This window comes from Pagrus major, chromosome 13 (assembly GCF_040436345.1).
Source record: "Pagrus major chromosome 13, Pma_NU_1.0".
NCBI lineage: Eukaryota > Metazoa > Chordata > Actinopteri > Spariformes > Sparidae > Pagrus > Pagrus major.
In genome coordinates, this window is record NC_133227.1 from 11,033,961 (window position 1) to 11,047,567 (window position 13,607).

A 13,607-nucleotide genomic window follows, 5' to 3' on the forward strand; every position below is an offset into this window, starting at 1 on the left:
ATTCAACTTAGTTACTGTATGACATCAGATTACATGCAGATCCTCTAGAGCCACAAAATGTTTTATACTACTATACTATACTTTTTCACATAGGTAGTAGTACTCCTCAACACCTGTAAACACACATACATGTGTAAAATAGTTGGAGCTATCCTTCAAGAACACATTTCATTTACTTCTACTGTCCAGCTTCTGAGCATGGTGCTCTCAGTGTTTTGTGAGGAATTTCTGGCTCACACTTTGGCTACAAGCAATGCCAAATAGAACAGCAAGCTAACTCACTACCTAGCTAAGCAATCTCTGATTAGATTCGGTCCAAAATAGTGGTTTAACAGTCTGTCAACTTTTGGTCGTCAGAACTACCTCCCTTTGCCCTTCAATGAGCAGCAGGAGGTGAGAGGAGGAGGGGGGAGGTCCCTCCCTTAGTCTAGTGAACAGGTGCACTCAGAATAAACAGCAGCCAGTGACTGCAGCTGGGGCAGAGATAGGTGGTCCTTAGATTACTGTACTCTTCACTACTGCTTTTCAGGAGAGACTACTACACTACTTACCACTTCAGAACTCAAAGACGGATATTGTGCATCATGCAGCTTTTCATTACAATAGTATTTGAATCTCATACGGTTGAATTAGATTAGATCTTATTAAGGTGTTCATGTCATTCTTTAAGAAACTAAACATTTAGCAACCTAATGAATAACAATTTCAACATTAATTTGTAAGCTGTGGCAAGACACTTATTACATTGTGCATTGTGCCTCCAAGAAAAGTGAAACATTTATATTGCATTAAGTTTGGGTTTGCTTTATCTAATCTCTTTTTCAAGGATGTTTCCTACTGAAAATTGAGTTGTTGCAGCCATTCTAGTGATGCATTCAATTATCCAAATAGCGTGCTGGTCTGTTTCAAAAAGGCTCCTATTCATCACATACTTAACTATTCAACTCATTACAGGACTTCATGGTGATGTGCTGATGTGGATGGTGGTGCTTGATAATGAGTCACTGTCAGTATTTGGGTCGAGTGAGGGCAAACACAGTGGACAATGCAGTTAGCTGTGAAAATGTTTGTGCGGCGTACCACTTTGAGGTTGGCCTCCTGCAGCTTCCGTGCCCTCTCTTCCAGCCTCTTAGCGAGAACAGCCAGCTCTGTGTTCTTTCTCCTCAGCCGCCTGACCTTCTCCTCGGTCTCTGGGGCGCTGCTCTTACGCTAAACACAGGGGAAACAAATATCATCATCAGACAATGCCTGCCGGGAACACTAACACTAACACCAACACCAACGCAGCAATGCCAAATGAGAAAGTCATAGAAACAGTTATTCAGGAAGGCTTGAAGAGAGACTCAGTCTGAGTTTTATATCACTGGGGAAATTCATAAGAGACACCGGGAGAGGCCAACTCACTGACAAAATAATGATCTATTTATAAACTGAATAAATGATTGTAAAAAACGAAACAGAGCAACTTACAGCTCCAAACTGAAACAGTGCACGTTTTAAATGTTTTGTTTGCCTTTTCTGTGCACCTGGCCTACTTTCTCTGAAGCCTTCAGTTGAGACTACAAACCCTCTGTTATTTTTAGTCATACCAGCAGGCCATTCTCCTCCCTCAGTGTGGTACAAGTCTTCTCCAGCTCATCAAGGGCTCGCAACAGTTCAGAGTTCTGACGCACCAAGAAGCCATAGTCAGTACCATTCTGAAAAACAAACAACAAAGACGGATGCAGAATTTATCAACTACTGTTTTTTGTTTTGTACAAAAACACAGTGAAACACAAGAGTATCAGTAAATCTGTTTTCAGTGAAACAGGGATCGAGTTTCATTTTTCTAAAATTGGCTAAATCATGTTTCATCTCTGACGTACAGGAAAGCCTGCCTCCGCTGTCAGCCAATGTTTACATAGCTGCTGTCTATTGGTGGCTGACAGATGACAGCCCACTGAAATGGCTTTTCATTAGACCATCTCAATCAGCCTACCGCTGGCACTCAACACCTATTATACCACACACTAACTAAGCATAAGAGAGATCTGCTCTCATATTGAGCTATGAGTAGAGGAGAAGGAGAGCAGTATTTTAGATACTTAATTCAAAATAATCTAAGCTGTGATGTGGTTTAGCTGTCCCCTCTGGAGAACAGGTATTGTCCCAAAGCCGCTTCAATGCTGTTTACCTGCTCATGTGTATCATTTGTTATTGTGTAGACAGATGAATCTTCACTTTACTTCTCTTCTATCTTACTGATGATTGAACCATGACCACATGGTCGAAACATTAGCATGTTAATAGGGTCGCCACATATAGTAGTCAGCAGTCAGCTGTCATGTGCTGAAATACAGTATATACATACTCTGACGTTTTATAGTACTTTTATAAAGCGTAGCAGTCCTGGTTGTCACATAAATAAGCTTGTTATCTTGTGAGCTGTTAGTGAAGAGACAGCTCAACAATAAGGCAGACGGTCAATGTGGCAGAGAGTCAATGTGGTGATCACGACTGTCATTAGAGTTTATCGTCCAAGTGGAGGAACCCAGGAAGTGGTAAAAACCCCCAATTGGTCTTTCAACTGAAAATAAATGGTGTCACCCGGCCTCTGTGACAGGGATGCTCTTTAAGAGCCCTGGGGCTCACTGAAGCCGACCTGGCACACATGAATGTGATGGCTGCAGTGAGAGCAGATGGACGGACGGGGTGAACTGATAAGCTGGAGGTAAGGGGACGGTTTGTCCTCCAAGTGAAACACATTTAACGAAACTGTCAACTAGACTGACTTTGCCTGTTCATGTGGAATAATTAATGTTGCTGAGAAAGGTAATACTGTCTCATGTTACCTGTGGTCAGTTTGACAAGTGACAAGTTTTGACAGTCTGCATGTCCCTACCTGCAGCTTCTGCACAGACAGATGAAGAAAGGAGGAAGTGACTATAGGCCACAGACTGTGGGATTTCAGCAGGACAGCAGACAGATGTCTCCACATGTGAAACACCAGTAAACCTGTTAAAATGTGTCTCCACGATGCTCTTGGGACCTAATTACTAACCTCAAACAGCCTTCTGCCACAACAACACTTTTATGAGACTAATCTTATGTCAGAAATTCTGATGACATGGTGTGCTATCTAAATCATGTGACCGTCATCTTGAGATTATGTTGCCATGGTAACCACAGGTGATGGGTGATCTGGTGGCTCTCTGGAGGGTTTCTAATGCTACCGTACCTGTTACTTAAGTCAACACTAATGACCAGCTGTTTAGTAAACCAGCAGCTGAGGCTCCTGTGTGTTCATCTTCCAGTACTATTGTTATGGTAACACACAGACATCCTCTCTGAATATCTAGTTAGTACATTACAAACTAGTGCCAGAGAGACCATATGTTTTCAGGGTAACAGCACACAGACTAGCAGACACAATATTTTGACTGAAATTATGAACACAAGATGTGGTGAGGAAAATCATTCAGCACATACATATTAATATACAAAAACTTGCATATCAAAGTGGCAGAATTTTAAATTCAATGTAGATCTAAAAGCAACATCACTCAGCGCAGACCCACTGTTGTTCCCCAAAATAAGTGCAAGTTTAAGTAAATGTCCACTTCTGTCTAAGATTAGCTGTAAAAACCTTGCAGTCACAGCAAAGACGTGATCACTATTTGTCACTGTAGGCAAAAAAGGTGCTTCACTGATGACATTTATAATCAATACAGGCATTGAGTCAGTAAGTTCATTCTCCTTAAACTTGAATGCTCCCTTTGGGCACATCTTGGAAGCAGCTAGGTTACTGTAGGGCAAAATTTCATCGCACTATTTTGGTTAAGCATGACTGCACCTCATATATCTGAAACTACTACTGAAGCTATTATACCAATTCACATTTAAATTTAACCTTATGAAATCAAAACCCATTTTTAACACTTTTTATGGTCTGTATTTTCCCTGCAGCAGCCATTTAATGTATTGACTAGGGTAATTATTTATTTTATTGACAATGGCAAGAGCTGCTCCTGAGCTGTATTAAGTTTGCCTACTAAAATGCAAAGTATAAAGATTAAAACAATAGATATATGTAATCCAGCGCAATTTTAACTTATTGACAGCAGCCTTACTTTTAATGCATATGAAACATCCTACTGCAGCCACGTCACATTAAAAGCATTCAATTGGTGAAACACAGGGGGGCATTAATTGTGAAGCATCAACAGGAAACAGCACTGACCACAAAAATGCATCTACAAGTGGTTATTTTCGGGATTTTGTAATTTCACTTTTTTTCTGTTTTATTATTATACAGCAAAAACTAATTGCTAGCAAATAAAATAAGCTGCCTAAAGTAAAACCAAGACCAAAATGTAATAACTTTTCTTTATAGGTCTTATTCTTAATCCTTGATGCTGTAAAAACTACTTTTTCCTCTATGAGACATTTTTGGTACTTTGGTTTTTACAACATGAAAAAGATAAAACTGTTAAAAAAAAAACAAACAAAAAAAAACATTAATGCATTGTCCATACAATTTTTCTGGCCAGGATAACATGCACAATGGAATCCTCATTAGATGATATATTAAGGTACATAGAGAAACTGCACACAAAAGTGTATGGTCATAAAAAATATACTATGAACAGCACTTCATGACCACACTATTTCCTTTGTTGATGACACATGAATTTTTCAGGGACACAGGGGCGCTACTTATCAGACTGCCTTGGTTTGATTTATCTCTTGTAATTTAATGTTAGGATTAAAGCCAAAACATCTGGTAAATTCTTAAAATCTAATCAAATACAATGTCAAAAAACACAAAAACTATTCACTCCTGCTGTAACTAACAACTCCAAATAAAATGACATTGTATTTATATGTTAGGAAAAAGGTTCTTCAAGACAGGCTTAACGTGAATACCAGAGAGTTGGAACATAAAGCCACCAGCTTAAATGAAACACAAAAAGGCTCTTTGCCCAGCAAAATTTAGATTTTCTACATATTGAATTTACATTAGGGCTGGGACACATCATGCTGTGCTGTAAGCAGCTGCGATCAGAAGGACACAGGAAAGGTGCTTTTCTACAACACAGGAATTGTTCAGTTAAAGGTACGGCTTACCAAGAAGTGATGCCCACCGTGCAACTCATCATACTCAGTTCACTGTGGCTGCTTCTCCACACTTAGTCACTCGCTAACCTCAGAGGTTCTGTCAATAACACTTGTAGCTGCCTAACAATAAAGGCTTTTCATTGGTTTACTAGTTCATTTCAGTTCAAATCAGCCTTTATTTTCCTGCATGGAAGCTTTGGCTTGCAGCACAGCAAAAACAGATCTTTCTGTTAAAAGAAGCAACAGTAAAAACAAATTCAAGCTAGTAAAATCAATAAAGTTAATGTCAGAGAGTAAAAAAAACAACTTAAAAAGACGAGGGTTGTATTGTTTGCAACTACGGTGGGCGTAGGGAAACAGGAAGGTGTGAATACCAGTGGAAAGGTTTAAACATAAAGCAGCAGGATAAAATATTCAGTTTAAATTACCAGCTGTTAGCACAGCAGCAGATGTCAACACAGCTCTGAGAGAAGAGTGAAGGAGGGTGGATCAGAAAACAGTGAGGCTTTTATCTGGGCGATGATGGTAAGTATAGTAATGAAGAACTGAAACTAAGCTCCAAGCAAGTCCAATGTTTCACAGGAGGCCAAAAAGTACTAAACAGTATAAACTGAATGGAAAAAAGTATTTATTCTTAATAAGAAAGTAAGTTAAAGGTGCAGAACTTCACATACAGTAGCAGCATAGCATGTGGTGTTAGAATTGAGTGTGACCCACCACATGATGCCAGAAGCAAAAGGAAACAAGACACCACGTACATCAAATAATAATAATAATAATAATAATAATAATAATACATTTTATTTGTACAGCGCTTTTAAAAACTCTCAAAGACACTTAAATAAAATAAATAACACCATAAAGTGATGCTCAAACACTACAACTAGCAGAAATAATTGCAGCCTAAATAATTGTTTTTTAGATTCAAGCAGAGATGATATTTTCCCTTTTGTACACAGTGGCTCAGAGAGAATTAGATTAACTTTGTGTCCTTGAGTTATTTTGCCATCAGTTAGAGGACTCAGCCGGTCCCAATGTCCCAGTCTTCCTCTCAGGAGGACGATGCTAAAGCACAATCAATCACCTCAGAGGAAGGCCAGCCAGAGTGAACTCAGCCTCGGCCTGCCTCCATTCTGATTCTAATGATCTTGGAGCTCGTCCATGTCTTGTAATTGTTCCCTGGGAATCACACTGAAATACACCGGAGGCTTTTCTTTAGGCATGAGGTAATGCTGGCTTCTTACAAACTAAAAACCACCCTGCCCTTGCTTCTCTTGCTGCCACAGAAAAGGGCTGCAGGTGGTGAGGTCCACTCAAGGCCAGTGTATTAGCATTCAGCAAGTTCTACTCTCTCTATGCAGTGCTGTTTTCATATGGGCCTGGCTCAGTTAGCAAGGCAGATGTAACTCAGTGGCAGGAGGGCAGGGGTCTGCACACAAACGTCTGTCAGGAGAGCCTGAGCCTTTGGGCAGGGCAGACGGGCCTAATGGAGCCATCTCCCGACACTCTGTTTGAATCTGGCTACAATAACTGTGTATACAAGCAGTAAAGTGAGGGGAGTGCTGATTATTAAGTGCACACACTCACACCATACAGTTACACTGTTTATCATGTACAATGCAAACTTTTGTCAAGCATTTTTAATTTATCATTGTATTATATCACTATAATGGCTGGCTATAAAGCTGATTATTCTATTTGATTGTGAAGCTGCATTGTATTTGTTTTTTTGTTGCATCCATCCATTCACATGTAGTGAAGCAGTATTCATCTGAAATTTCAAGTAAGACGTGATTATTTAACACTAGAAAGGAAAACTGCCTATTCCTGCTGTACTCTTATTTGACTGTTTTTGCTGTGAGAGCTCTTGTGCAGCTGATAAAAGCAGGGTGCTGTGCAAGATATTTAGTGCTGGGAAAAACCTCTAAGGCATCTGGGTCAGCTTTTCATCATAACATCATTCTCTGGGTCTTTCTCTACCTAAGAAGAAGAGGAACTGAATCACAGAGGAGTTCAATCACTTTGTGCTTTTCAGATCACTACAAAGAAGGTAACACTTTCTTGTAAAGCGGCTTTTCAGAAAGAGGTCCTTTCACACAAACAACTGAACCTACAGTGACGCTGAATTTCCTTTATAGGAGCTCTGTACGTGTGAAAGACACTACCCCAGATAACTGCCTGTGAAAGAGACTGTACTTGTACTCAGAACTCTAAGCATAGCCAGTGAAGGACAAACTCTACCATCACATGGCTGTCAGACAGCAGGTGGTTCCAGCACCAACATGTCACTGACCCTGTTATTAAAACGCAAGTGGAGCAATACACTTTAAGTAACTTTAATATGGAATTAAAATGAAGTTTTAAAGGTCAAACAAAACAATCTAACTTTAAGCTGGGGTTGGTAAAATTGTAGAGACTGACGGAATAATACCACCCCCTCCCTTCAACCCTCCCTTCAGAGCCACTTCTCCAAATCACATGAACGCACACTGCCTGACTACAGACTGCCCTGTAGCTCTTACTGGCCAGCAGAGAGATGCGTTTGCTCTCTTTGCTCTTTGAGTCTAAAAATACATAAATAAACAATACAACAATTGTGTAAACACAAGCAAAATAGCCGCCACGAATGTACCTCTGTGCGGCAGTTACTGCTCTTCACTGCGGTGTGTGCTTTGGGCTAACGTTAGCCGTTGAACGACTCTGTTGCTGCATATCTGTCTTTGACTCAGGGACTGTGTGCTTTGTGCTAATGGGTAAGCTCCTGAGCATCGGGCTCAGGGGTCTGTAGTGTGAGAGCGGCACATTATTCTTATCCAACTACCTCATGTCTCACTCACATGTAAGAAAACACTTACAGTAACAATATCATAACAAATGTAAACGAGGAACATGGTTATTGTTTGTACTCACTGCTGTCAAGCTAGCATGTTAGCATTGGGACATTTTGGCTGCACTTAAGTTGCCATTCTTTTGCAACTAGCTCAATTAGCTTAAGCAATATATCTGCACAGATCTAAAAAGAACCATCTCTGGCTGAGCCTCATGGAAGATTCTGGTCATATGTAATAGGTGCACGAGCAGAGTGTGTGAAGGCTGGCAGATACATAGGTAGACAAGGACTTATTAGAGGCCTGAACAGCCACAGGCATCGGTTTTTTCCTTTTTTTCCTCTTAGAGCATTTGATTAATTGTTTGCTGTCAGGATGTTAAGAGATTTTCTACAAATACAATAAAAAACCCTTATAAAATAACTTACTGACCCTATCTTTAAGAACTAGAATAAAAGCATGACATTAAAGAGAATCGTCACAAGTGCCGTGTTACTAATTATTTCTAATAACAAGCTGACACTGACAAGACTTTTTGTAAAGAGTTTTGTAAAGAGAGCAGCCTGAATTGCCTTTTGATTATCTGGGTCAGAAGCTGTTTTATGTGCCTCGAGGGGTCTGAATGGAAACAGCTTAGGGTTTTCTGGAATTTTGCATTTTGATGCAAGCGCTAAAGTAGAAAAGCAACACAGACACCATGGATAGATGAAATGAAAACAGCAGATAGAACCCAGTCTATTATAACACATTTTCATATTAAATTGACCACTCTCGGTGTATGACGAGTTTTATGGAGCTTATAAAATGAATAATATTGATAAAGAGATTATCAATATGTAAGGTGAAATGAAAATTCTGCCAAAATAAGTTATGAAAATATTTTCTGAATCAGATAAGGAAGTCATTCAAAGCTAAAAAATGATGAATGTTTAATTGCTCTATTAGTGTTATCAAAACATGCTCTACTCACTGCTTCAAGTTGTTTGTTTTATTAGAAATAATAGTAAATATAATGTTATTCAGACATTCTGATGATGGCCCTGAGAGCTCGAGCACTGAAAACACATGAAAAGAGAAACACTGCAATATTAGGCATGTATCTTTGCAGTATTCATTAGTGAATAGTCTTTTTGGCAAAACGAAAAGCAGAAAAAAATACAAACAAAGAATGTTGATAATAAATGTAAGTAGACTTTAAAAGCTATTAAGAAAGGAGAAGGGCAGATGTCACATTTTTATTCTATTTTTGGCACAATAGGGGACTTTGGATTAGACTTTCTAAAAATTTGAATAGGTCATTAAATATCCACAGACGTATTCTTACATATTCATAAGGTCTCACAACCAGATTATCCTTTTGTCTGGGATCCACGGCAAGCTTCTGTAGGGCGTATGGAAATGTCTACAGTCTCTTTCACAGAAACACCAACATCAGCATTTTTAGCTGACAGCTAGAAATCCCCCACTGTAAGTCTCAAAGGAGACTGCGAGACAAAGACACAGACATGCACATAGGCACACACACACAAACATGCGTTTTGCCATTGTTAGCTCTTTGTTGGACATGATATCTTAAGTGGCTGTATTAGAGCTCCCATTTGAGCACCATTTCAGCCAATGTCCAAACAGTTTGTATTACAACAACAGCACAGGCAATCACAGGGTCTACCATTAAGGCAATACATCAACAAACCACTAATTATAGTTTCTAACTAAAAATGTGAAAATGTTTATTTACTTTGGCTAGACCTGGATGGAAAAAAGGATAACACACAGTAGCAATTTATTACACATTTGGAAATCAGAAGGTCTGCTGCCTGCATACTTGAATATATGATATTGAAGCAATAAAGTAAATTTATGCAATATAAAATAAATGTTTTTATTGCAATGTGTCTTAGTAGTACTACTACTTCTGGAGGTAGCTTCTTTAAAAGATGCAGAGCTTGTATTCTTCCAAAAAAGAAGTAATTCAGTTGCTCAAATATAATAAACATGAGAGCTTCTAAAGTCAGGTTATCTCCATTTCCTTACATTTTTACCCTGGCTTGTCAGAAAATTACAGATTAAATTTTATTAATGCACAAACTGTAAGTGCTTGCTGCTGAGCTTCATTCAGCACCGTCGCTCAGAGGATTGGCATAAAGGATGCAGTCTGCTGAATCTGGATATGTGCCTTAATTAATCCAGGCCTTGACTGCTCCCAGCAATGATAGAGGGGGGAAAACCCAACCCTCAAACACCACATGGTTGCAAAGATTGACTCCTGAACACAGTTTTAATTACCAGCAGAGGCAAGACACAGAAAAACTATAACCAGCAGAGAGAGTCCACTCATGTGGCCACTAATGGACATCAGAATATCAGTGAAGCGTTACAATTTAGAGCCAAATCAATGGTTCTCTTTATCTCTGCTGTCTCTTACAACATCAATGGATTTCTAATGAGGTGTCCTAGACTGCTCTGCTGTCAAACATCCTAACAAGTCACTAATATGTTAAGAATATATCTGTTTTGATCTTTGACTAGAGGGAAATACATTGCAGTCTTCTTCGTTTTACTCTATCATCACATGTATCTCTTGTGGTTTAAAACTCCACTTCTAATTTTGCCAGTGCAAAGAAATGTTCATCTCCAATACTACATATTATTTCTTTCAGCTGCCCAAGCCTGAGCTTTTCTAATTACTATGATCACTGTAGCAATATCCACTTTATTTATAGGACAAAAGGGCAAAGGGAAGTGCTGAAGCTCAAGCAAAACTTTCTTCTAGGCTTCTATTTGCACTGGTCTCACACAAAGCAGAGAAATATCTCTTCAGCGATATTTCATGAAAAGAACCACAAAGCTGTTTGTGGCCCGAGGTAGTTTATTAACAGCAGCTCTCTCTCTACACTCATATATAAGTCATGAAGAAGCCCTCTTAAGTGTCCTCTCAAATCCCCTCCTGTATTTATCACGACCCATCTCCCCCAGGGTACCTGACGGTGACAGATTAGGGGGTCTCTCTTATGGCGTTGGAGAACAAAGAGCCAACACAAGACACCCATTTGCTCCCCCAAGGGCATCCAGCAATCTACCTCCACCAACAGTCATACAATCGTCCTTTGGGTGAGGTTGTGCTAAAATGAAATGCACTGTCTGGAAATGCTTGTTAGTGCATTCTCTCTTCCATATGTTCAGATATAAGTGCATACATTTCAGCACATAACCTTTATGTGCTGTCTAGTTTACATCCAAGGATGGGGTTTCGAAACCCTTATTGACTCATGTCATGATTTATTCTCATGTAGCAATGGGCGGATTCATACAGTATGTTATGCCAGTAGTGATTTCACGCTTAATCCAAGTTAAGAAATCAACATGCAAGCCTCTGTATCTACAATGCATGGTAACATTAATTAGATAACCCATCCCATCAGCAAGATCTTGTCTCTATTATGGCACAGAGCTTCTTTCTTATAAAAAAAATATTATAAGACTGCCCTACCAACCCAGTAATTAAAATCCTTGCAGGCATGGCTGTCTCATCATCTCACAGTCCACAAATAAAAATGTCACAATCCCCTGAGCCTCGAGGGGCTTAATAAGGCGTCAGACATGCAGAGAACATCTGGCTTTTAGAAAAGTCAAAAGATGAACACAAGGAGGGGTCGCCAAATTATTCCATTTAGTACAGTGTCAGCATAAATGGATAGAGGGGAGACAGAATGTAGTGGAGATGATTTGTTTCTCCCCCGACCCTCCACAGGTTCAACCCCGAGAGCTTCAAAAGAAAATAACCCTTCATCTTGTCAAAGAAAATTGCATTTGCATACAAGCCCCGTCTACCCCCCGCTATCACACGAGCAACAACTTAATTTGTCGTCTCGTACAATAGACACACTTAGAAAAGGTTTTACTAAATCTAATTTAACATGTAAAAGCACACTGGTTACCATAATGGGGAAAATAGGCAACATTTGGATTCATGACATGATGTGTAGAAAAGCAATATTAAAAAGACACTAAAACATGCACTTAAGTGTGTGAAGTTACCAGACTGAGGTTGAACTGCCTTTGTTAAATGAAGCTTTGGTAAAAACAATCAAAGTGAGCAAATGACAAATATGGGCACGACTTAGCCAATTTCATTCTACAGACTGGGCAGACCTCCAAAATCTACAATGCACTCAGCCAGAAATGAAAGTGCATAAAATTAATTGAAAAAATGCATCAGACCAGCCCTGTGAGGATGTTGTCGCTTTTTGATGTTGCCAAAAATCACTCCTCCTACTCAGTCACTGTCATCGCTGTAGTTTTCCCCAGCAGCCAGCAGCCAGCACCTCATCACCCAGAGCTCACTGATACAGAGCCGGAAAATCCCCCCGGATGTTTCCAGTATAGAGACATGTTCTTAGTGAGCAGTGGAAATTCCCATCCAAGTATCACCAGTCAGGTGCAAACATGTTTAGTCATTGGTATTTACAGAGGTATTTAATGCAATATCACACTAAATGTCTTAACATGTTCATTACCATTTGTTACTATTGTACTTGTGTTTAGGCGATGTCCAGACCAGTCAAGAATTTACAGCTTATCGATGAGTTTGAGTGTTGGCGATGTTGCAGAATATTGATTGGACTGTCCTTGACACTCGGATTTAACACGGACTTTACTCTTCAATACATTGAATTGGCTAGCAGTTTGTTGAAAGGCAACAATCAAAATAAAGTTAATAGGCTGACCTTGAAAGCACAATTTATGTGTCCATATGGATCAAGTAATATAATCTATTAGTGTGTTTAGCCATGGGGCAGATACTGTACATTTACAGAACATGGGGCAGATCAGATCAGCCTTTGAGACTAGTTTCTGGACAACAGAACCATTAATAAACTAACACAGACACAGACACACACAAACACACACACAGTCTTTGACAGTATAGCAGAGGGCCAAGACAGCAAGTCTCTGACAACACTGTTGCGCTATACAAATGTCTAAACACTACTACAGTCTTCCACAACAAACCTTTACGAGTCACATTTAATAAATGTATATCTGGCAGAAGCACTCAGTAATGAAGGGCCTAAGTGACCTTTCTTGACATTCAGTGTATCAAAAATAAATGAGTCTCCATTTCCTCCTCCAGGCAAAAAGCATTTCCCATTGTGAGGAGGAACGCAGGTCAGCATGGGTCATATCTCACCAGCAGATTGGGAGCAGGACCGAATTATGCAGAAATGTCACAGACAGCAGAGAATGCCAAATATGTAGCAGTCTGGATGTAGAACAGTGAATGTATATGTGAGGAGGGAAAGCCAGAGATGCTCTATGTGACATTAGGTCTGAGCCAAAGACAGCAGATGTACAGATGAAAAAAGAAACACAAATGGTAAATGGACTTGCATTTCTAGAGCACTTTTCCAGTCTACTGACAGCTCAAAGTGCTTTACAACATTTGTCACATTCACACACACATTCATACACTGTTAGCAGAGACTGCCATGCAAGGTGTCGACCTGCTCATCAGGAGCAATTTGGGGTTCAGTATCTTGCTCAATTCAGTGTATCAAAAAACTCTGACATGCAGCCAGGGGAGATTCAAACCACCAGCCTTCCAATTACTGGACGACCCGCTCAACCTCCTGAGCTACAGCCACCACGAACCATGTATTTATAGTATAACTACTTGAGTGC

General features: G+C 39.7%; 1 protein-coding gene across 1 annotated transcript in view; it reads right to left on the reverse strand.

Annotated features, from left to right (window-relative positions):
* Positions 1-13,607, reverse strand: part of tspoap1 (TSPO associated protein 1) — a 68,549-nt gene that overhangs the window by 39,979 nt on the left and 14,963 nt on the right. Inside the window, exons 2-3 of the mRNA XM_073479838.1 lie at positions 1,590-1,697; positions 1,081-1,209 (exon numbers count right to left, since the gene is read on the reverse strand). Of these exons, the coding sequence (XP_073335939.1) occupies positions 1,081-1,209; positions 1,590-1,697 (237 nt within the window). The remainder of the gene's footprint in view (positions 1-1,080; positions 1,210-1,589; positions 1,698-13,607) is intronic.